The 24,167-nt window shown below is 58.5% G+C and overlaps 2 protein-coding genes across 14 annotated transcripts; both read right to left on the minus strand.

The window, feature by feature from the left end:
* Positions 1-62: 62 nt before the first annotated feature.
* TUBGCP6 (tubulin gamma complex component 6) lies at positions 63-17,139 on the minus strand. Its single transcript, XM_079142621.1, is given in 26 exon segments — positions 63-288; positions 372-571; positions 642-855; positions 926-1,058; positions 1,137-1,331; positions 1,580-1,721; positions 1,800-1,968; positions 2,054-2,281; positions 2,284-2,359; positions 2,361-2,416; positions 2,581-3,598; positions 3,686-3,757; positions 4,074-4,212; positions 5,301-5,416; positions 5,526-5,614; positions 5,698-5,779; positions 6,603-6,752; positions 7,155-7,294; positions 7,394-7,485; positions 7,686-7,795; positions 7,902-7,980; positions 8,888-9,009; positions 10,086-10,259; positions 12,050-12,260; positions 14,815-14,978; positions 16,189-17,139. Coding segments are annotated over 26 exon segments (5,001 nt in total). The 5' UTR covers positions 16,927-17,139; the 3' UTR covers positions 63-196.
* A 23-nt stretch (positions 17,140-17,162) lies between these two features.
* HDAC10 (histone deacetylase 10) lies at positions 17,163-24,141 on the minus strand. Of its 13 annotated transcripts, none has more exons than XM_079142635.1 (19): positions 22,372-22,708; positions 22,167-22,301; positions 21,879-21,975; positions 21,614-21,711; positions 21,430-21,534; positions 21,226-21,294; positions 20,829-20,955; positions 20,584-20,739; positions 20,320-20,379; positions 20,153-20,242; positions 19,907-20,013; positions 19,771-19,838; positions 19,446-19,698; positions 19,262-19,346; positions 18,657-18,748; positions 18,465-18,521; positions 18,096-18,174; positions 17,747-17,929; positions 17,163-17,659 (listed from the first exon to the last, which is right to left on the minus strand). In XM_079142635.1, exons 1-19 carry the CDS (start codon positions 22,428-22,430, stop codon positions 17,453-17,455), a joined length of 2,127 nt encoding a protein of 708 aa, XP_078998761.1. In that variant the 5' UTR covers positions 22,431-22,708; the 3' UTR covers positions 17,163-17,452. The 13 variants fall into 13 exon arrangements, 10 of the variants coding, with proteins under 10 accessions (XP_078998761.1, XP_078998766.1, XP_078998767.1 ...); XM_079142639.1 differs by having other exon boundaries at positions 17,166-17,659; positions 20,584-20,649; positions 22,372-22,703; XM_079142640.1 differs by lacking the exon at positions 20,829-20,955 and having other exon boundaries at positions 17,164-17,659; positions 20,584-20,758; positions 22,372-22,704.
* Positions 24,142-24,167: the final 26 nt, after the last annotated feature.

Here is a 24,167-nt window from a genome sequence, read left to right on the forward strand (position 1 = left end):
CAGTTCTCAGCACGTGGGGACAAGGGCTCCACCTCTTGGTTGCAGGGGATGCAGAGGGGGGCCAGGCCTTGGTGGCAGTGGCAGTCCCCCCTGTCCACCTTACTCTCCAGGGGAACTAAATAAAGAACAGCTTCCTTAGGCCAATGGTGGCTCTGCCCTCCTTCCTTGACCCCAGTCCCTGCCCAGGAGAGGGACCTCAGGTGTCCTGGTAGTAATTGTTGAAGTTGATGCGCAGCAGGAAGTCCTCCAGGTGGGGCTGATAGCCGCGGTTCACCAGCTTGGTCACCACTGTGGAGGCAGCAGGCTGTTCAGGCTTCTGCCCTGCCCAGGGCCTGGCTGCCCCCACCCTGCCTGGCTAGGGGAGGGCTCACCTTTGAAGAGGAAGTGAGAGTAGTACTTGAAGGTATTGTAGGACTGCTGCATGAGAGCAAAGTTGGGGTGCTCGGCCCCCCGGGGGCCACTGGCTGGGCCCCAGGCCTGGGAGATGAGCTGGCTGCGGAACTTGAGCACCAGGCTGAAGATGCTGTGGATGATGTTCATGACGGGCGCCGCCTTCTCTGTGAGCAGGCCCCTAGGGGAGGGCAGAGCTGCTAGTGGGCTGCTGGCCCCACAGTGGCCCACCGAGGTGCCCTGGGCCTCACCTGAAGACAGCCTTGTGCAGGTACTCTGCATGGACGCGCTGGATCTCCTCAAGGTCGCCCACTGTAGCCAGCCGGGCCCTGAACTCACACCAGCTGACATGCAGGATCTGGTTGGCAATGTAGCCCTGGGTGACCTTCACGAAGTGCTGCATCTCGTGCTTGAACAGCTGCAGCTGGCGGAACTGCACCGAGCCAGCCGTGTGGCTTACCAGGGCTGCAGAGGACAGAGGGTGAGCACAGTCTGGAGCCCCATGCCGGGGTAGGCGGCTGCAGACAGCCCTCACCTGTGCGCTTGAGGTGGAAACAGACGTCCTTGAGTGTCCACATCATGAGCTTCAGCTGCAGCAGGAAGGAGAAGATGCCGCTGTACTTGCTCAGGCAGCTTTCGGTGATGACGATGTTGAGGGGCCAGTCGACCTGCTGGGAAAGCCCTGCTCAGTGGCTGACCTATGGGACAGGGCTCCCTGTGACACCCGCCCGTGGTGCACTGCTGACCTTGTACCTGAGCTCCAAGCAGCTCAGCACATCCGGGGCATTGGGAGCAAACACCTCAGGCAGGTACTTCAGGGCAAAGGAGAGGTTGGTGGCATGGGGCGTGTCCCCGTGGAGGCTGTACTGCAGGGCCTTGCTCAGGATGCAGTTGAGGACCAGTGGGTTGAGCAGCTCCCCAGGTGTCTGCCCAGCCCCAAGCTGAGGTGGGAAAGGGACAAGTCCCCAAGAGTGCCAGATAGGAGCTGGGCTGCTCAGGAGGGGCTGCAGGGCCTGCCTGATCCCCAGTGCCCCAGGCTGTGCCATGCAGCCAGGCAACCCAGCTGTCAGGGGCAGTGTTGTTTGAATGGCCAGCCAGGGTGGGTGCTAGGCCAGCACCAACCTCCCTCCACTGTGGGGCTCCCCCGTGGCACAACTCCCCCCAACTCCACCTCCACATCCAGGGTCACCTTCTCAAAGAGCAGGTCACTCAGGGACTGGGCAAACTCCCCATCCTCCATCAGCAGGAAGTGCCGGAGGGCCTCAAAGTGTGCCTCCAGGTGCAGCTCGGCGAAGAAGTAGTCCACGGCAGCTTTGTTCACCAGGGAGACACTGGGGAGCGGGCGGAGTCAGAGTGGGAGGCAGGCTGGGCAGGGGTGGGCGCACGGGTCTGTGCAGCCGGGCACTCACTGGGCAGCCAGCGGGGCGGTCAGGGAGCGCTGCATGAGCACGGGCAATGTCAGCAGCTCGCTGAGCTGCACTGCAGTCTCATCCACAGCCGACTGCACCCGGGGATCCACCGGGAAGGCAAAGGCCCGGGGAAGCACGTGGTGCACCAGGTGGGCAGCAGGGGGCTCTGCTGCGGGAACAAGACAGGGGTCACCACAGCGTGCAGGGGCACTGACCCAGGCTCCTGCCTTGCCGCCGTGGGGCCAGAGACTCACACATGGACTCGTAGCAGTCGGGGTAGGGCTCCAGGCAGTACATCCTGGCCAGGCCTGCCACGTAGGCCTGCTCCCTGCTCCGGCGCTGTGCCTCCTCCTCAGCCGCCGCCTCCCTAGAGCCTGGGGTGCTTGGGGCAGCTGTGCCTTCCTGAGAAGCCAAACTCAAAGGGCTGTCACCCCACCCAGCACACTGCCCCCCAGGCCCCGTTCGCTTGTGCTGGAGGAGGAAAAGGGCTTGTAGGCCGGGGCGTGCCACGCATGCAGCCACGCTCCCTGTGTGCTCCCCTCCCCGGGCTGCGTCCACCCTGACCTGAGAGTCTGGAGGCCAGCTTGGAGAGAGGTCCTCATCGTCACCACTCTTCCCTGGTGGACAAAACGGGCGGAAGGGAACATCAGGACCAAGCACCTGCTGAGGGAGTCCCTGCATCCTGGTTAACAGCCCAGGCACCCTGAGGGGGGCTTCACACACCCCACCCTCCCAGGTTTGTGGGCCCCACGGCCCCCACCCTAACCACCCACTGCTCCACTCTGACCTGGCTCCCTGGAGACACTGTCTCCCAAAGTGCTGGACACAGGAGAGGGCAAGGTCTGCAGGCTGCCCACACTGGGAGAGCAGATGGAAGGCCCTGTGTCTGCAGGTAGCTGTGGCCCACATTCCAAGGCAGGGTCCTGCACTTCCAGGCTGGCGCCCGACTGGGACACATGGCCAGGGCAGCTCTGGTGGGGCCTGGGCAGGCTGGGCTCAGTCTCTGACAAGAGCGCGTCCAGCATCACGGGTGACTGGGAGGTGTGCCCGTGGGTGTTCCACCGTGGCCGGGAGGGAGCCACGTCTGCCACGTTCTCCCCGACCCTGATGCTGGCGTCTGACACGTGCCCGTGGGTGTTCCACCGTGGCCGGGAGGGAGCCACGTCTGCCACGTTCTCCCCGACCCTGATGCTGGCATCTGACACGTGCCCAAGGAGCTGCCCTGTGGGCTGGCTGCTTCCCTCATCAGGAGTGACAGGCCTGAGTTGGGGAGGCAAAGCCACCTGTGTGTCGGGGCCATGAGCAGCGAGCTTCACTTGGGTGCCCCGCCATGGCGGTTGCTCCTCATGGCCCGAGCTGTCCTTGGCAGCCTGGAGGGGCCCTGATGGAGGCGAGGGGCTTGCAGCCGGCCTCAGGGTGGTGCTGAAGTCGTACGCCTGCACCTGGGCAGGTTGCGTGCCAGCTGCCACGTGGACCTCCCCAGGGGCAGTGGGGGGCAGGTCTGAGCTGATGGTCCGCAGCGCCTCCTCCAGGAGAAGGGCCCTGCTGGTCTGCACGGGCTGCTCAGCCCTGGGACCTGTGGGCAGGAAGTCTGTGATGCTGAGGCCAGCGGAGAATGGCTCAGCCCCCTCCGCCAGCCTGGTCCCCGAGTCACCCGATCCCACCGCTGGAGACTCGACGGCCTGCAGTGTAGGCACACACGGCCTGCCTGGGCCATCCCAGGCAGCCAAGCGCAGCTCTGGGGGTCCTGAATCACAGGTGCGACCTCTGTCTGGGTACGTGGGGCCCGGAGATGTGACCTGCAACAGTGCATGGACCCAGCCTGGTCTCGTGGTCCTCCCGCCATCTAACGTGACCCACGGTCAGTGCTCCCACTGGGCCCTCACCTGGGAGCAGGCACTCGAGTCACGCAGCAGCTCCTGGGGCTGGCAAGCCTCAGCCATGTTTTTCAGCATCTCCTGAAATTCAAGCCAGCGGGACAGAGGCAGCAGTCTGTGCAGTTACCAGTCGAGTTGGTGCCCAGCCCAGCACAGCCTCCACGGGGCATCCCTTACCCACCCCACGGAAGCCACAGTCCCTCTGCCCACACACACTGGAGATGGCACTTGTGCTGGATTCAGCAGGGGCCTGGTCACCTGCACCTGTGCAACGCCCTGGCACCCAGGGACAGCACACGTCTGCGGCAGCCTGAGGAGCGGTGCAGCCATGCCACTCCAGGAGCTCAGACACGTGTGGCACCCAGCAAAGAGCTGTCACCCAACGTCACTGCAATACCTGGACACGCTTTTGATCTTCCAGGAAAAAACGAAGCCGTGCGCTTTCCAGTCGGTGCCTCTGGATTCTCCACAGCGCCCTCTGCTCCCGACGAGCTGCCTCTGCAGACAACTTGCTGTAGTGGTCGACCAGTGCCTGCCTGGAGCCATGTGCAGAGAGCATGGCCACCACAGTCACTACCCTGCCCGTGAGCATGACCCAGACAGGCAGGAATGTCCCCGTGGCCATGTTCCCCAGGACCCTGCCCTATGTCTTCCCCAAAGAACCTGTGGGGCTCACTGAGGAGGCCAGTCTGGCAAGGGGCCCTAGCTGGCAGCCAGCCAGCCAGGGATGAGCAAACACCTTTAAACAAACTCCAGGAGACCCTCATGGCCCGATGCAAGGGGCTGAGCAGGGAGCCGAGGCCCAGCCTGAGGGGAAGTGCAGCCACTTAGCTGCACTAAGCACTTTCCTCTGCAATTTCAAACCCCACAGCACTGAAGACGGACACAGAGTAAACCCAACACAAACCCAGTGACTGAGCCTCCCAAAGCAGGCAGCTGGACCCAAACCTGGACTGGCCAGGGAAGGGGCCTCTACCTGGTATCCCGTGTAGGTAAACAGAATGATACCCACATGGAGATCCACCAAGCACACACCTATCGCACATGAGGCACACCCTCACCTGCTCTGTGACAGCATCAAAAGTGGGCACAGCACGTGTCCTGTGACACCGCAGGGAAGTGGCCACCCCCTAGACAAGGCTTCCCCTGGAAGACAGCTCCCAGCTTAAGGGACAGACTAACACACCTGGAGAAGACAGACTCTCAGGAGCTACACCCATGGCCTGCTCTCTGCTGGCCCAGTAACAGGTCTGAAATAAACAGGAGCTATTTAAAATCAAGACAGGCTCGGGTGCCACTCAGCGGTAAGGCACTTGCTGAGCATGTGAGGCCCTGGGTTCGTTCCCAGAACCATGGGGAAAAAATTAAAAGGTAAAAGTAAATAATCTTAAGGTAAACAAATAAACACAGAGCCTAGACACCAAGCACAGCATGCAGGCCTTGCTGGGCCTGGTCCATGCCGACCAGCACAGGCACTCTGGGTGGCCGAGGGCGCCCCAGCGCTGGGACAGGGTGTGGCTCGGCGTGCTCGCCTTTCCCCCTTGTTGCGGGCCTGTGCTCCTGCAGAGTGAATGACTCCACTGACAGCAAGCAGCTCTGGGCCTGGTGCCCACAGCTGCCCCACCTGGCCTTCCTCTCCAGCTCTTCCTCCAGGGCCGTCAGTCGCTTCTCCCGGTCCCGGACTTCACGGGCATAGCTGAAGTCATCTGCCAGGTCCTCCTGCCGGGCCGCCAGGCGTCGCTACCCACAAAGAGCACTGTTTGCTAAAGGGGACTGAGGAGCCAGGACCCAGAGGAGGGCCAGGCCCACCCGCCTTCTGGCCCAGGACCTGCAGGCTGGGCCCACCCACCTCCTGGTCCTTCACAAACTGCTCCTTTAGACGCTGAAACTGCTCTCGCTTCCGGGCGTCCAAGGCCATCTGCTCCGACATCTGCCGGTCTGCGTTGGAAGGCAAGAGGCGGTCATGACGAGCCTGGACAGGGCCCTGGCCTACGGAAAGGAGGCGCTGGAGCCACACTTACCACTCAGCTCACTGAGGACCCTGGACGCTGCTTCCCGGGCATGGACGATTAGTTCTTGTTTTGCGATTTCCATACGTAATTCCTGGAACAGACAATAAACAAAGTGCCTTCATTTCTGGTGCCTTACCTGGGATGGCCTGGGAAAGGGCTGGCCACTGGAAGCACCCTGCTCTGACTGTTGTCAACAGCCCCACTGCACCTGCACAGATCTGGGGTCAGCAGGCACGATACTCCACCCAAGGCCGTGAGAAGGCTCCCAGCCAGGCCAAGAATCTCTGGTTTAGGACAATGACAAGGTATTCTGGGTTTCTGAGTGAGCTGAAACTCAGACACCTGGGGCCAACACCCAGGCTGTATGCCCCCTCAGAGGGGACCAAGGGGCTCAGAGGGGCTTCCCTGCTCAGCCTCCTGCACCGTCCCTGCCTGGGTCTCCCTGCTGCCTACCAGCTCCCTGCTCCAGGTCAGGAGGGTTTCTGGGAAACGGCACTGACCGCCATCAGCCCCTCCCAGGGCACACTGGGAACAGGGCCCTGCCAGACACACCAGTCCCCTAAGCTTGAGGGGCTGCAGATGCATCCAAGTGCAGACACATTCCCTGCTGCCTAGGGCTCACCCAGAACATCTATCCATAGCTGCAAGGCCCCCAGGAAGCCCCAGTGGTACTACCCACGTCAGCAGTGCCTGGCAGAGCCTGGGCTACCCAGACCCAGGGAAAGAGAGGTAGGACACCTGCCCTGGGCACCTGACTCCAGGACACGTGTCCCCCCCTTTCCCTGGATACCCAGTCAGACACCACCAGGAGAGAGGACACCAGAAGGGGGCTGCCCATTGTGCATGTCCTGCACCTGGTCCCATCAGCCACCCTGGACAAGGGGCAAAGAAAGCCTAAGGCCCACGTGAAGCACCTTCTCCTCCTTGCTGATGGAGCTGTGGCGGGCAACTCTCTCCATCCGCCCAACGTAGACAGCACAGTCCTTCTCAATCTCCTTCAACTCCTCCAGGGAGAAAATCACCGAGATGCGAGGAACAGGGACATCAGACCAACAGAGGTAGTGCTGCCAGAGGAAGGGCTGCGGTGAGCACTGCCCAGGTGGGGCAGGAGCACCAGAACCCAGCTCTGCTTCTGGGTTTCCAGTGATGCACGTGGATGGCCAAATGCTCTGGTCTCAGAAGCAGTTCACTCCTGCGTCGAGAGGCGGCAGCAGCACTGACGGCAACCAAGGGCCACTTCCCACAGATGTGAGGATACAGCTCTCAGTCCCTCTGCATGGGGACTGTCCAGAGGAGCCACATGCAGGGTCAAGCCTGCCCTGCAGCAGAAGTGACAGCAGACTCCCACAGATGCCCCCCACGGGAGCTGAGAACCTGACATCTGCCCCAGTGTGGAGAGATGTCACTGGACACGACATCCCTGGACAGACCTGGATCCCACAGCCTCTTCCTCCCAACCCACTCACCCGGGGACAGCAGAGTTTTAGCAGGTTGATGGTCTTCCCACAGACGTACACGTCATGGGCAATGTGCTTCAAGAACACAGGGACGCAGTCCTCCACTTCTTTGGAGATGAGCACATAGCCGTGAGTCCAGTAAAATTTGTCTAAATGTGGGACAGAATGCAGAGTGGCCTACCATCAGTGCTGGCCCTGTCCCAGGCCCACAGGTGTGGAGGCCAGCCCAGCAACCTATGGCTACCTACCTCTGAAGCCGAGGTACTCGTGGTTCACCTGGATCATGAACTCCCCACACACGTCTCTGAAGACCCCACTGTACACCCAGTCATGAATGAACCTGCCATGGTCATTGGGGAGCCAGGGGTGAGCACGGTAGAGCAGGGGGTGGGCATGGGGTGAGTATTCCCCCCCAGTACATCCACCACCTGAGTCCACTCACCATCCTGCCCCACGTGTGGCCAACACCAACCTGACTGGAGCACAGCCATGCCCCACCTGCCCAGAAGCCCAGGCCCTCCTCCTACACAGGTCACCCACCGTGTATAGGGCTCGCAGCTGGTCTTCAGCAGGGACAGCAGCACAGGGTAGTGCTCGTTGCTGCAGTTGTCCAGAGCTTCCTGATAGAGGTAGGACAGCAGCTTCACCCCCTGCACGTGAGGAGAGGCAGGCTCAGCAGCAGCACCAGGAGCCACTCGCCAGCCCCCACCCCCGGAGCCCACCAGGCCACCACACTCAGCAAGGATGCAAACTCACGGTGGGGAACACAGCCCTGGGCTCTCCTCCGCTGGACCCCGGGAGCACAGTGCCGACACCACAGAGCTCAGCCAGGTACCTAGACCCAGAGGCTGATCAGACCAGGTGACAGTCTCAGGGTCCCCAAGGTGAGTACCAGATCAGGTGATGGGGGCTTGGGTCCCCAAGGAAGTACCAGACCAGGTGAGCAATACTCCTGTCCCTCTCACACTCCCCTAAATGACTGGCCCGCCCAGGCTCTAAAAACCACTGACCCTGACAACCTATATCTAAGCTTCCTGACAGACCCGCACAGGGCCCTGTGCCTGTGTGCCACTGACACCCACGCCTGGCATGCAGCCACCTCCTCACTCTATCCTAAGTCCACGATTCCCTCACCACACACTTGTGGCTGCCAAGATCTCCTCCTGCCTTCTCCCCGCCTGGCCCAGGTCATCACCCACTAGGGCCCAGATGACTGCCCATGCCCCACAGGCCAGGCCCTTCGCCCGTTCCACCCCTCCACTGTCTCCCCTCACTCCCCTCACATGTGACAGCCCCTCCAGAAGCCAGCCTCCACCCCCCAAACCGCCCTGCATGTCAGCACAGTCTCCAGCCTCAGGTCCCGGGGCCGCCATGCCCACTGCTTGTCACTGCCTGGAATGTGTCCTTCTCCGTGCAGCCTCTGTCCCTCTTCTTGGGACTGCACTAGCCATAGACACCTGCCTGGCTTTTTACTAACAGAATTGTCAGTCCCAGAGGTCATGTCCATGGCCCCCTGTGTACCATTTAGGTGGGAAACCCCAGACCCAGGCAGGGCCTAGTATGGTGGGTGGACAGCAGACACACCACATGGTACCTAGAACCCAGTGACACCTACCACCAGCGGGCAAGGGACACAGTTACCTCCTGAGACTGCTCTTCTGGGCCTTGCTGCACAGCTACCTCTTCCCCCACAGCAAGCCCTATGCCACTACCCAAATTCCCAGCCATGTGCAGAGCCTCACCTGAGCTGCCGGCCCAGCTTCTTGAATAGAAAGCCAATGGTGAGGAGGCTGAGGGTGGGTGGAGTGGCGAGGACACAGGCCCGGTAGTACTGCAGGTACCGCCTCAAGCCGCTGGTGAAGGCCTGCAGGGGAGGCTGGGAGGAGGGCCTGCACGCAGACTGGGCCACCACCTGGCTTGGAGAGCACACGGCTCTCCTCCAGGCCCCAGCCCTGTGTCCATCTTCCAGGCAGTGCCATCTGTGAGCTAACCCCAGCTAAAAGTAGGGATAATGCACAGGAAGACCACCCACCACATGCCTGCCCTCAGCCAGGCACTAGAGCAGTGTGGCCTTGAGTCACCCAAGACAGGACAACCTAGACCCACACCCTGAGAGCCGCCGTCTTGTCCATGCATGCCAGATGATCAGGAGCCATAGCATCTCCCAGCTCCCCTCCTGCCCCTCGGAGGCCTGGGCTCTGATCCATACCCCATACCCTGCGGCCCCTCAGGCCCCACACTCACTAGCCTTCTGCCTGGAATGCTCCCCCGTGCAGCCCCTGTGCAGGGCCTCCCAGCCTCAAGTCTGAAAGCTGACCTCAGTGTGCCACCTGTCCCTTGTCAGAGTCAGAGCTTGAAGGGCCACATGGCCGAGGCCAGGCCCTGCCCTACCCTCCCTGATGCCTGCCCCTCATTTTTCCTAGTGCCCAGCTCTTGTGTGCCCCTGTCCTCAGCAGCTCAGACCACACCTGTGGTCCTGTGAGATTCTACCAGTACATGGGCTAGAAGCAGGTCCTTCAGCAAAACAGCAATTCCCAGAGGCAGACTTGGCTCAGGACCCAAGCACCTCAAATGTCAACTTCTCAAAACAGGAGCTGCGTCTGCTGGTGCCGTACAATGAGGAACAGGTGATTCATGCCTCACTTACTTGCTGCTGGTGTTCCCCTGAGGCCCCAAAATATTGGCAACATTTACCCTCCTCTAGCCCTTGGCCCAAACTCATCTGCCCCAGGGTTCCAGTGGAAGAATGGATGGATGAGTGACACCTCACCCACAGTCACCCACTCCTGGGAAAGTTTGGACTCAGTGATCCTGGAGTAGGAACTGAGATTCTCTCTTTCAGAATGCAGCTTGAGGCATGCCTGGCATGCATGAGGCCATGGGTTCTATCTCCAACATGAACACAAGACCCAGAGCACAGTGGTTCTCCTCAAGCTATACCTGAAACACAAGGCCTCTGCTGCAGGAGGAGCCCAGCACGGGCTGCAGGGAGAAGTGGCTCAGGCGTGTGTAGCAGGTCCCATACTCGGCCACCTCCGACAGGATGCTACTGATGCTCTCAGGAGAAGCCCCTGACACATGGACACCCCGCTCCACCACGAAGGCCTGAGAGAGCTATAGGATGAGAGGTGGAGTCAAAGCCAGGCATCCAGATCCCCAGTGTGGGCACCCAGGCACAGGACCCCAGAGCCCCCCGGACCAACACACACAAGCAGGAAGTTCCAAAAGTGAAAGGCAAATGGCCCAAACACACCCACTCCTGTGTATTTATTACACACCAGAACAGCATATAGTCCTTCACTGACCACATTTAAAAATACATGTCCAACTGTGGAAAAGGGCACAGAAAAGCAACACCTCCACACGATACCAGAAGTGCACACAGCCACGCACAGCTGTCTGGGAGGCCAAGACAGGAAGATCTCTCATTTATTATGTCTAGGCTGGCCTGGGCAACCTAGTGAGACCCCATCTCTACAGACCCAGCTCTGATACTTCAGCTCCTGGGATCAGTGCAAAGAAAGTAGTGAGATGTGTCACAGCACTTTCCTACAGTGCAAGAGCTGCAGACACCTGTGGTGAGCACAGGTCAGGCCAGCAGCCACGCTGTACACAATGTTCTAGAGAACAGGTAAACCTAGAGCCAGCAGGACCACAGAGGTAACAAAGATGGAAGCAGAGATAAAACAGAACAGTAACAGAGAATCAACTAAACTAAAAGCTGGTTCTTTGAAAAGATCAACACGCTGATGAATCTTCACCTAGAATGAGGGAAGAAAAAAGGTGTTTTGGGGGAAACTGGGTGTGGTGGCCACACCTGTAATCCCAGAAACTTGGGAGGCTGAAACAGGAGGAGCCTAAGTTCAAGGCCAGCCTCAGCAACTTAACAAGCCCTTGTCTCAAAATAAAAATTAAGAAAAAAATAAAAAATAAAAAAAGGACTAAGAATGTAACTCAGTGGTAAAGTATCCCTTGGTTCAACCCGGTATAAAAGAAAACGACAGCCTGGGCAACTTAGCAAGACCCTGTCTCAGAAATGACAAAGGGCTGGGCATGCAGGTCAGTGGAAGAACCTTGCCTGGTGTGTGTGAGGCACTGGATTCGATTCTCAACCCCATGTGAATAAATAAGTAAATAAAATAAAGGTCCATTGACAACTAAAAACAATTTTAAAAATAAATAAATAAATTAAGTAAAACAAAGTTAACTGCTTGTAGATGACATATTATTATGTACAGAAACCTCAAGAATCCACAAAAACAACCAAGGAAATAAAAACTTATAGACTGCAAACTATAAAACATTACTAAAACAAATTAAAGGCCTAAATGGAAAGATATTCCAGGTGTGGCAGAAAGAGAAAAACCTATCCAAAAATGCACACCCAATCTTAAGGAACCCCAAGAAGCCAAAACGGTCTTGAAAAATAACAAACTGGGAGGCTGAGGATGCAGCTCCATGGCAGAGCACTTGCGAGGTCCTGTGTTCCATCCCCGAACCACACACACAAAAAGCACATTTCCCCAGTTCAAACTTGCTGCCAAAGCTGCAGTCCTTCACACAGTGGGTATGGTGTTGAGGACGGGCGTGCAGACCAACGGACAGAACACGAAGTTCGGAACAATGCTCGCACCAATGGAGTTCAGAAAGGCAACCGACGTCCAAGAAGGGTGCCAAGAGCATTCAATAGGGATGAGACAGGCTTTTTGACAGGAAGCTGCTGGACAACTAGACAGCCAAGGCAAAGAATGAAGCTGAGCGGTCAAGCAGGGAGTGGAAACAAGGAAGCACTTCATTTGGCTGACAGCCACCAAGCTGACCTTCCCTGTTACCACTGCACTGGCCTCCCCCCACCGATGAAGGGCCCCAAGGGTGCTGGCCCACAACTGCCAGGGCCTGCTCACCTGGCAGAGGGAGAACGTGGCAGACACCACCCCAAGCAGGACGTTCAGCGAGTCCTTCACCAGCTCGTGCTCCTTCACCAGCATGGGCCTCGGAGCCTGCAGGAGGCCCCCACTGAGTGCCTGCAGCTCACCTTGGCGGAGCCTGCAGAACCTGTCAAAGGCGTCCCTTCCTGCCTCGGTAAGGTAGGGCTCCTCTCTGTGGCCAGGGGGGCTGCAAGGGAGACAGAGGATGGTGAACAGAGGGGCAGCAGGCACCTTAGTGCCCTCCCACCCAGGAGCAGGTACAAAGAGGACAGCATGACCAACAACTACCCACCTGCCCTCAGTGCCGGCTACAATCGACTCCATCAGCACATGCCCTGAGCTCCAGGGAGTGTCTCCCCAGCCCAGCCCTGGGACAACAGCCAGAGCCACCCAAGAACACCTGTGGTCCTCAGATGGCAACTTACCACAGTGGGCTCTGTGCTGGGGCTTGAACCCAGGGCCCTCTACCACTGGGCCACACCCCCCAGTCCTTTCTGTTTTTCATTTTGAGACAGGCTCTCACTAAATTGCTGAGGCTGACCTCAAATTTGTGATCCTGCCTCAGCCCAGCTCTCGCTGGGATCACAGGCATGTGTGGCTGAGCCTGGCTCTAGTGGTTGTAAGGCAAGGGCAGAGTGTGGTCCTGGGTGCTGGTGGAAAAGATGCTCCCTCTGCCTGGGCAGCAGCTCCTTCCACCACCTGCTCTGAGCTCACAACAGGAATTTAAAACCAAATAAGAGGGGCTGGAGATGTCACTTAGTAGTAAAGCACTTGCAGAGCTTTACGCCAGCATCATGAAAAAATAAACAAATAAGCCCAAACAAAAAGATTTGCCAAACTTGAATCACAGCCTGACTCAAGGTCCCAACAGAAGCCATAACAGTGGCTGAACCCTGGGATGACAATAGTGCTTTCACCTCCCTAGGGTCCCTGCAGAAGCCATCCAGGCTACGCCAGCACACTGTATTGGTGTACTTCCAGCAGCGAACGTGAACGAGTCTGTGCTGCCTCAGCACTCCTGGGTGCAAGCTGGACGACCTCACACCAGAAGCAGGCAGCCCCCCACAGCCTCCAGTTCTGCCCCCCTTCCAGCTCTTCTGCGGCCCACCCAGATCTCTGCCTCACACAGGTGTCCCTGGTGACCACCTCCCCGTGGGACAGCTAGATATGGCCTGCTTGGGCCACCCTGCTGACCCTCACACCTGGAAAGACCGTGCAGACCTGCTGCAGTGACCACCGCTCACCTCATGTGACTTCCTGGAACTCTGTGCTTGATCTGGATGCCCCGTTTAAAACTGCCTGTGGGAAATCTGTTTGGATAACACGCTGGCCCCAATAAAGGCACGGGCCTACGCCCCCACCAGGTCCTGGACCTCCATGCATGGCCTCCAGGTAGGCTGTGCACCCAGGGGCCTGTGTGTGATGAAAGCTGTTTCCTCTCAAGTCTCCTAAGCACTGAGGGGGCCTCTCCCATCCTAAGATCCTACAATAAACACCTCAGAAATTGGGGTGGTGCTGTGTGTCTTCATCCTAGCTACTTGGGAGGTTGAGCGGGGAGAATCACAGGAGCCCAAGAGTTCGTACCAGCCAGGATATTACAGCAAACCCTGTTTTAAACTCTATCACCAACAAAAAAACACCCCAGGAACATTAGTTCTCCTTGCTGGAAATACCACCAGGGTGCTTCTCAGCACTAGAGCTGAGGAACACAGGTAGGACCAAGAGCATCCAGAACAGGATGACACACTTAGCAGAAGCGATCATGCCTCCTAAACAGCAACCAGGAAGACTACCAAAATGCCAGCACTCACAGAAGGCAGTAACCCCAGAACCGACTTTAAACAGGCCAGGGCTGTCAGAGAGCAGGACCATTAGACTTGCTTTGCACATGAAGGAGACAGAACTAGAGAGAAAAGATGGACAGTGCCAACACCACTGTGCTGGGAGGCAAGGAGGAGTGCAACAGGAAGGGTGACCACCTCAGGAAAGTCCTCCCTCCCAGGCACGGCCTGGACACGCAGGCACTGGGTGACCGCCCCCGTGACATCCCTCTCCAGGGGAGCCTGCGGGCCCAGATTCCGCACCAGACAGTGCATGGCTCCTTCAGCTCTTCCACCCAGCACTCCCCACACTGGTCTCCCAGGCTCACCCGCAGACAGGGTGAGCAGAGGAATCTACCACCACGCATTCGGGGAAAACACATCCTCCACGTCATCCAGTGTTGTCACACGGTACCAGCAGGACCCTCGAGAGGTCCTCACTTCAGAGGCTCTGGGCCCCAAGAAGCCCAGGGAACGAGTGACTGCTCTGCCCAAGGAACAAGCTGCCAGCGCCTGTCAGAACATCCAGCAGCAGAGAGTGCCCCTCCCGAGGCTTCCACACGTGGACAAGTGCCTTGTCGGCACCCTCTGCCCAGGGAGCATCTCCTCCCAGCATTGACCACACAGCTGCCAGCTGGCCTCAGACACCTGACCAGCAGCCCTGGTGGTAACGAGGTACTGACTATCTGACCGGAAAGTGTGGTCTGCAAGGTCACTGGCATAGTGGGCACCTTTCCCTCTGCACCTCTCTCACCTCACAGGACTCAGACAACACGTACGTTAGCACGACAGAAACTTCCAGCTTCCTAATCCCTAATCTGGGGTCACTGAGTAAGCAATGACCACAGCACACCCCCTGAGGCCAATCTGATGTGGGGTGCAGTGGGTCATGCATTTAAAGACAAAGAAAGCCTCACTCACCATCCAACTTGCTCCCAGCACCTCCGCTTGCTGGCCTCATAGGTGAGTGCAGCTTCCCACAGGTCCACATCTGGGGTCATGCTCGGTTCAGACTGAGAATCAGGAGTCAAATTGGATGCTGACTGGAATCCTTCATCTTCCCACTGATCCACACTTTGAGGGACCTGGAGACCACAGGAAAATGTCAACCATCGCCTAACCCTTTGTGTCTGCATCTCCAAGTATGACAGAATCCCAGGAACTTTACCTACATCTATTTACTCCCTAAAAAGACTAACCTTGCAAAAGATTTTTTGTATTTTTATTTAGCATATTTGTATTACACAACCCCACCAACAACAAACCACTTAAAGAATTAAACAAAATAATAATCCATTAAAGCTACCAATATTGCTGGGCACAGTGGAGCATGCCTGTAATCCCAGTGGTTTGGGAAACTGAGGCAGGAGGATCATAAATTTAAAGCCAGCCTCAAGCAATTTAGCAACGCCCTCAGCTATTTAGTGAGACTTTCTCAAAAAAAAAAAAAAAAACATGCTGGGGATGTAGCTCAATGGTTAAGTGCCCCTGGGTTCAATCCTTAATACCAAAAAAAGTTAAAAGCTACCAATTTCCATTTTCACACAGCATATAGTCTCAATATAACTTTCTGCCCTGGAGATTCCATTTTGGAAAAACCAGCAAAGAAAATCACAGTAGACAAAGTTACATACACCAAGTGTTTGCTATAGCATTATTTGTTTGGCAATAACCTAAACAATGTGTGTTAAGAGATGACTGAAGAGTTAACAGTGTGTCCTTAATAAAATGCAAAAGAAAAATCACAATTTACTCAGTAACTGTGAAAAAAGCCCCCATATTATAACACAGTAAGTATACTAAATAGCATGGATATAATGAACAAGTATCTTTGCCACATATAGCTGAGTACTTAAAATATGTGTGCAACTGAACAAAATTCTCTTACTTCATTTTGATTAATTTGAATTTAAATGGTAGCTCTCAAGGGCAGAAGAAACAACAACATATCCTGTTAGGTAAGGGAACAGAACGTTGCCCAGGAGGGTGAGCAGCAGCAAGCCCCTCTCCAGCAGTCCTGCCTCATGACAGTTCAGCCACCCCATAACCTAGACTTGAGCTATTCCACCTTCACCACTTTTTTTCTTTTTTGGTACAGGGGATTGAACCCGAGGGCACGTCACCACTGAGCCACATCCCCAACCTTTTTTATTTTTTTATTTTGAGACAGGGTCTGGCTAAATTGCTGAGACTGGTCCCCAACTTGCGATCCTCCTGCCTCAGCCTCCCCAGCTGCAGGTGGCAACCAGCACAAAGACATTTTCCTCGTAGAAGTTGAGAGAAAACAAACACTACCTTAATGGCTAGTCCAGAGAGGTCTGCACTATCTGGAACAGGGGGCAGGTCTAGTCGGACATCCATGTCATAAGTGCGGCTGTGCACAAGGGCACCGAAGAGCGAGACCCGGGTATCTCTCTCAAACCTGTCACCACAAGGGTCACCGAATAAGAGACCTACGGTGGGCAGGCCAGTGCCTGGAGCAGCCTCCATCACTTGCAGTGTTTCCTGGATCATGCTGTGACAGGAACACTCCTCGCTGGAGATCAGAGACTGGACGTCCATCTCAAACACACTCAGGTCATAGCAATCATAGCCGCTGTACGGGACGTTTCTGCCGGCATGCTTGTTGTTAAAGAAGTAGTCCCGTTTCCTCCGCAGTATTCGAGGCGGGCCACTCCCTGCCAGCTGCACCAAGAGGTCCAACACAGACCCCACCTCCACGAGTGGACAGCAAGGGGCTGCCTCCAGCTCCTCCACCAGCTCCTCCAATCGGTCCGCCTCGGGGCCCAGGCCGCCCACTCTCAAGTCGAAGGACAACATGAGGACCTTGTTTCTCACGGGGAGCTTCGAGAGGTCGGGCTGCAGCTGGTGAGTCTCCTCTTGAAAGAGGTGCGTGAACAGAGCGTTGTAGGCTACTCTCTTAAGGGTCTGCTTCGCCCTCCTCCGGTTCACGCTGCGCTGGCCCGGGCGAGCCGGGGCAGCTGGCAGGAGGGCCTCGCACAGGTCATCGAACAGCTGGGTGATGCTGGCCATGTCCGCCCCGCCCAGCTCCGGCCCAGCGAAGGGAAACGTCGCCACCCGCACACGTTCACCCCGCGTTCTGCACGGGGCGGCCGGGGGCGGCCTGCTCACCGCAGCCCTGGGCGAGCGCGCCCTGCCCTCCCGGCCGGCGGCCGCCGGTCCTAACCCCCGACCCGCAGCCGAGGCCACGCGGGCGCGCACGCGCTCCCGGGAGCCCGCGCGGCGCTGCCCCGCAGCGCCTCGTCTCGCCTCCCGCTCGCGCTCCCGCCGTGCGGCGTCACCGCCACGCGCCGGCCGAGCGCGCGACCGGGCGCGCCGGCACTGCGTCACGGCGTCCAGTAGGCCCCGCCCCGAGCGGCCCGCGCACTTCCGGCCAGTGGCCCGGATCCCGCGGGTGGGTTCCACAAAGGAGCTGAGCCGAACTTCCTTTAACCGTTTACTAACAAGAGTGAGGGCGCGGCGGGGCCGCGGTCGCACGGAGGCCTCAGGCCGGCGTGCGCGGGGACCGCCCAGCCACGGCCTCCGGGGCCGGCGCGCGTCAGCTCTGCGCAGCCGGTTCAGAGCCACCGCTGCCGAGGGCTTCACCGGCCACCTGCAGCATCTTCCACTGGGGCTCCAGCTGCGCTCTCAGATACAGCAGGGCCTGGATATCCTCTGGAGAGGCCATCAGGAAAGGGCCCAGGTTGGGAGGTGCCTCTCCATGCAGCACGCGGGCCAGGGTCCTTGCAAGCTGGGGTGTGGATTCCTGGACCCGGGCCAGATAGAGGGGCTGTGAGCCACCGGTTTCTCTCCATCCACCTTCTGCCACAGCGTTTCCACCAACTCCGCTTACCTCCCCAATGAGGGCCAGGACCCGGCCCCCCGATGGCCCACGAAGCACTGCAGCCAGGAGAGCAGCATGGGGGTTCTGCAGGCCATGGGCAGGCCCCAATGCCACCAACACCAAGTCAGGCTGAAAGCCATAGGCCAAGGGCAGCACCAGACCCAAGATGCAGCTCAGGAACCCTCCAGTCGTCTGTGGGGACAATAGCAGAACCCCAACCACCAATCTAGGGACCAATCCTGTTGGCTTCTGCCACCCCACCTCACAAACTCAAGAGTCTGGAGCCAGGAAGGGCCAGGAGCCTGTTTGCTCTCCTGACTGCTGGTGAGCACCTGCCCACCACCACAGAACCACTCACCCTTGGCAATGGCATGGAGATGTGGAACATGGATGAGGCAGCCACCTCCTTGCCCCTTATGTTCAGCCACAGAATTCTCCTTCCAGGGAGAGAGCACCATGGACATGTGCACATATGTATAAGACCCTGCTCACCTCCTAGGCCCAGAGAAAGGCAACTCTGGGAAGGGTGGAGCAGGGGTGCTGTAACTACCAACTCTCCTAGCCTAGCATTGCCCCACCGGCTCCCTTTCCAAACTTTAGCTGTGGAAGGCCCCATTCTATACTACATGGTACCCGTTCCACCAGTCACCCCCTGGGGGCCTAGTTGCACGCCTGCCACTTGACCATCCATGTGTACAACTGGAGACATGTGCCATCTGCATCATACCCATCATCAGCAAGGTCTGGGGGCTGATTCAGCTGTCCCAGGGCAACACAGAACAATCTGAGGAAGAGTCCAGCAAGCACATGCTGTACCTATTGCCCAGTCCACTCCCAGAGCCCTCCCCAAATGGCCATGGAGCAGGCAGTACTCATGGCCCCTGCCCTTGGGGTGTCAGCACAACCAAATGAGGCTCACCTCTGGGCTCTATGGCACAGGCCTCGCCGAACTGCCACATCCAAGGTGGCCTCTACGGCAGGGGCCAGGGTGGCTATAATGCCACTGCTCACCTGTGGGAAGAATAAATAGACAAATAGACAACAGTGCAGCCCCAGCCAATTCCCAAACCAGGTCCCTGCCTACATGACTCATCAACCCTCCCTCAGATCAAATCTGCCCATTTCCATAAAGTGCTTGAAACCACTTTCAAGCCTTGCAGTTGCAATGCCTATACTTTTAGATACTTGAGAAACTGAGGCAGGAGGATCAGCACAAGTTCAACTTTAGTGTGGACAACTTAGCAAAATCCTGTCTCAAAAATAAAAAGGGCAGAGGTGTAGCTCAGTGGTCCAGAGCTTGCCTACCATGTATAAGGCCCTGGGTTCAATTCCAAGCACAAAAAAAAAAAAAAAGAAAAAATCATCTACTTCCTCTCTCTGCCAAAGAATATTTCCCCATTCCTGGGCTATTCTGATAACAATCCTCCCTGCAAAGGATGATGTGTCCACACTGCCTCCTCTAGACAAGCCACACCTCAGACCCTACCCCCAGATCCAGGTACCCCAGCTTCTCAGCAACCCTACCTGCCCATCCAGGATCCCATCTAGAAGGTACAGGAGCTTTCCAAGTGCATCAAGGGCCTCATCTTGAGCCAAGGACTTGTGTGGTCTGTGATAGGCCAGAGGGACACACGGACAACAAGTGACAGTACATCAGTCATATGCACATGCATGGCCACAGCCCCCTCCCTGGTCCCATCCTGCACACCTGGCCCAGGCTTCTGTCTCCTCCCTTGGTGCTGAACCCTCCTGACAGAGCTCATCAGGGGGCAGGGGCAGGGCAGTATCTGGTGCAGTCAAGGCAACAGCCGTGCGGACATGGGGCATGGGGCAGAGATTCTGGCGGTCCAGGAAAGAGCTCAGTGTAGTTGCTGCTGCCTCACACGTGGGACCTCCAGGCAGCAGGACTACAGGTTTCCCCTCTAGGGAGTTGGTGCTGGGACTCAGCACACTGGCCACATCTAGAAGAGGTTCAGAGTCATGGCCACTGCACAGGAGTGTGAGGTGAACCCACCAGCCCAGGCCACACTGACCTTGCTGTTGGAGGCTCATCCAGTAGGGGGCCTGGGCCATCCGGACACTGTGGATGGACTCCAGAGCACTGCGGGGAGAAGCAGAGCCATGGGCCTGGCTCACACCTAGCCTCTCCCACCCTCCAGCCCATCATACCTCTGACATGGCACCATGGGCCCAGACAGCGGGGGTACAGGGTCACCCAGCAGTGCCTGTACCATCATGCACACTGACTGTGCCAGGGACTCCAGGTGGTAGCCACCCTGGGAGGGTGGAGACAGGATGGGAGAAGGGTGTCACTGGGATGGGTAGGTGTCTCAGACAGGATGCCCCACCAGACTGTGTCTTGACCTGGCTCCCCTACTCCTGGGTATTAGGCACCCTCCCAGCTGCCCCAGTTACCTCCAGCACAGCACAAACCCGGCCATTGGCCAGCACTTGCAGCAGCCGGGTGAGATGGGCAAAGCACTCTGGTGTGGCCTGCATCTGCCCCTGGAACCAGAGCCACGTGTGATGGGGGCCTGGGTCCAGGATCCCAGAGGCCCTCCCCAGCCAGATCAGGCCCTCACCTCAGGGTCCCCAATGGCTGAGTCAAATCCTGCTGAGATCAGTACCAGCTCAGGGTCAAACTGCAGGCAGAGTCAGGCGAGGAGAAGCAAGAAAGAGGCTGGAGCCTGGGTGAGTCCCCATGGGCTGCCTCCTCAGAGACCCTCCCTATCCACCAGGGATCTGCTCATAGGCAAGAGAAGTGCTTTACAACCCTCTTCCTCCATGGTGGAACTATAAGCAGGCATGGGGTCACCTGCCCTAGAGAGCACCCACCAAACAGTCACCTCGAAGGCCAGCGGGAGCAACGTGTGCAGGAAGGCAGCCAGGTAGTCCGCATTTCCCATCCCAACCTGCCTCGTGCAGGGAAGGGGTGTCAGTGGGCCAGTACTACCAGTGGGGACTTCAGGGTGCCACCCCTGGGATCCCAGGCTGTAGAGAGACTGGCAGGATGGCCCAGAGCTGTGGGGCAGGGGAAAGTACAGACTGGGGAGGTGGGCTGGAAGCAAGTTCCGGAGTCAAGGGTGGGTACCTGGTTCCAGGGCAGGTTGACAGTGAAGCCTCGCCCCGGCCCCTGCCCTACTGCATCCACGTTGGACTCTCGCAGAAAGGGCCAGAAGCGCCCGTGCTCATGGCGGTGCCAGGAAAAGTAGAGGACACTGCAGACAGTGGGCAGGGCCAGAGGTCAGGGCCCTCGGCAGCTCCACAGCTTCTCAAAGAACAGACCGCTGCACATGTGGCCAAGTTTCCCCCTGCCTTGGATTTTCCCAAGTCAGCCTGTACACTCCCCCAAAAGTGGGGTCACAGGACTCAGGGGGTAGCTCAGCTGTAGAGTGCTACCATGTGCAAGGTCCTGGGTTCCATCCCCAGTATTTTGAAAAAAATATGTGGGTCTGTAGAAAAGTGCTATGTCCCCACCTACAGCTTACCTGGGGTCATCTTCAAAGATATACTGAATGCCCTGGCCATGGTGAACATCCCAGTCAACAATGAGGATCCTGGGTTCAGACAACGCTGGGGTCACTGCAGGGCAGGGCCTCTCACCTCCAGGCCAGCAGCCCAGCCAGGGACGGAAAGGGAAGGGGTAGGGACTTTCTGCCACCTGCTCCACCCCTATGCAGCCTGGCACACACCTGTGCAGCCCATGTTTCCGCTTGGCATGTTCCGCTGCTATTGCCACATTGTTGAACACACAAAACCCATTGGCAGCTGCCCTCTGGCTGTGGTGTCCAGGAGGCCTGGAGGGTGAGAGTGGGGTCATTCTGTCCTCTCATGGAGCCAACCAAAGGGGACAGCAGGTGAGGGGGCAGCTCTCACCTCACTAAGGCCAGCCCATTGTGTGCGGCTCCAGTCAGCACAGCGTCCACCAGCTGCAGTGCGGCCCCAACAGCCAGCCGGGCACAGTGAAAGGTACTCTGTGGGGGCAGGGATACAGATCAGCCCTTGCCTGCACAGAGCATGCTGCTGGCAGAATGGGTCAGTAAGCCCAGGGTGCCGGCAGTGAGCAGAACAAGGGATTTTTGGCAGGTTGGCAGTCATGGCCCACACAGGCTGTGGATGTGGGTCTAGGTGGGGGACGCACCGGGTGGAAGTAGATGGCATCGTACTGTCCAGACAGTACCTGGAGCTCCTCCTTGCTCAGGGCCTGGGTTCTCTGCACCAGGGCCACATACTCCAGGCTGCAGATGGCCAGTCAGGGAGGCAGTCACTACAAGGGGTGGGGGCTGGAGGGGGTGCCCTCCCAACACTCCCTCAAGCCTTTGAGCAGCATCTCCGCCAGATGGCAAAGCTGAGGCACGTGGTGAAAAGGCTCGCTTTGGGCAGCCCTGAGGGTTGGGGCAAGCCCAGCTCCCTAGGTGGGCTCTCTGACCTGTGCACTAGTCCCAGCTCCTCCTCCGAGGCCTCGCGGGCTACCAAGCGCAGGCACCTCTGCTCCAGGCCGCACTGCCGAAGGCGGTCCAGGGCTGCCGCTAAGCGCTCCGGACACTCGATCTGGCACTCCGGGCTGGAGCACACTGGGAGCTCAGTGTCCAGGGTCCCCTCCCCGCCCCCCACCTCAGCCACGTCACACTTACTCGTCCCAGAGTAGCCGGGTGGCCATCATATCCTCGTGGTACACGAGTGCGGTCCCCATGGCTAGACCGTGGTCACTTCGGACCACTCTGGCGTGGCACGCCCTCCGCTGGCTGGGGACCGCCCTGTCGGTCCCCAACTTGCAGACCGGGAACAGCCCAAAGGCCCACCCGCCCGGGACCAAGTTCGGCGGCGGGCACCGAATCTGAGCCAGGCAGGCACCGGGAGCCCAGGCAGCGAGGCCGGGTCGGCAGCGTGACCCGGGGCCCGACTTCCGGCTTGCGAGCCGCGGGCCCGCCCCCGCGAGCCCCGCCCCGAGGCGAGGACCGGGACGGGGCGGGCTAGACGTCTCGGCCCCGCCCCGTGGCTCCCGCGCCAGCTCTCGGGCTCCGCTCTGGCGCCACCTCCTCCGACTGCCCTGGAACCTGCGGAGGGTCCCCGCCCCCGAAGCCCTTCTGGAGATGGGAGGGGTGTAGGGTGAAAGGAGAGAGAACAGGCGTCTCCAGACCCTCCCGTGGACTGTCACTGAAGTCCCTCCCATCTGTCCCAAATGTCCCGGAACCCTCCCTGAGCGCGCAGGACACAGGGTCAGACGTTTCAGTGGCCCACCGCGTCCAGTGTCCAGTGCGGCTCCCAGCGCCCGGCCAGGGGTCAGGGAAGAGACGGTGTGGCCAAGGGTCCACAGGCTCAAAGGCCGCACGCAGGAGAGCCCGCCGGGCAGCAGGGGCTTCGGGGGCCGCGCTAGGGCAGTGGTCAGGTTGCGAGTCAGCCAGTCCTGGGCTGCATCCACGCGCAGCGCCACTACTAGCTGCAAGAAGGAACTGTCAGAATCTGACCTAGGCTCCAGGAAGACCACCAGCGGACAGTAGGAGGGTCTGGGCTGAAGCGGAGACATTACCGGGCAGTGTCACGTCAGGCAGGGCAGGAGGCTAGAAGCTGGGAAGCGGGACGGACAGCCCACTCGGCGAGGAAGGGAGGAGCCGCGGGCGCAGCCCCAGAGCTGCTGAAACTCAATCACGTGCCAAATTGGGGAAACCTGAGGAAGGGGTCTTGGGGTGGCTTGAGGTGGGCAGTGACAGAGCCACCCTGCCAGAACTCATCCAGGCCCCGGTCCACCTAGCTGCCACCTCCAGCCTCCCACAGGACCAGTGCCACAGCCAGGGGTGTGCACCAGCTGTCTACCTTGGGTCATGTGAAACGTGGGGACAGATGCCTCCTGCGAGTCTCCACACTGCAATTGCCAAGTCTGGCCCAGGTTTGCACCAAAGGCATGAGAAGGCCCCAGCACAGAGCAGGCAGGCAGCCATGGTGGCCACTTATCTGACCATATCTGCCAGTCAACTGTGCACCTGTCAACCTGAACTCCCAGCAGCAGGCCAGGGACACCTGAGCCCTGGATGGCCCGCCCTCCACACACACACACAGGTTTGGGTACATCTACAGGAGGGAAGGTGCAGAGACTAAGGGCCATCAGAAGCCGAAGTATATTGATATTGAGGCCTGTCCCAGGAGACCAGGAATGGCCCACAGGGGGTAGCCTGTGCTTGCTTATGGATGCCCCCAGGGCATGGCCAAGGGAGGAGCAAGAGCTTGTCAAAGGAAACAGGCCACCTCAGAGATCAGAGGTACCTCAACTGGCATGGCATCTCCTTCCTCCCCAGGAGGGTGAAGGTGATTTAGCCCTGTCTGAGGCCCTGGCGAGTCCTAATACCCCTCCCATCCTGCTCCTGGGTCAGCCCCACCCCCAAACGACTCAGACTTTAAGCCTGAATTAGAGAAAGGTCACCCCACAAGAATG

The sequence above is a fragment of the Sciurus vulgaris genome (genome assembly GCF_902686455.1).
Source record: "Sciurus vulgaris genome assembly, chromosome: 5".
NCBI classification, from domain to species: Eukaryota; Metazoa; Chordata; class Mammalia; order Rodentia; family Sciuridae; genus Sciurus; species Sciurus vulgaris.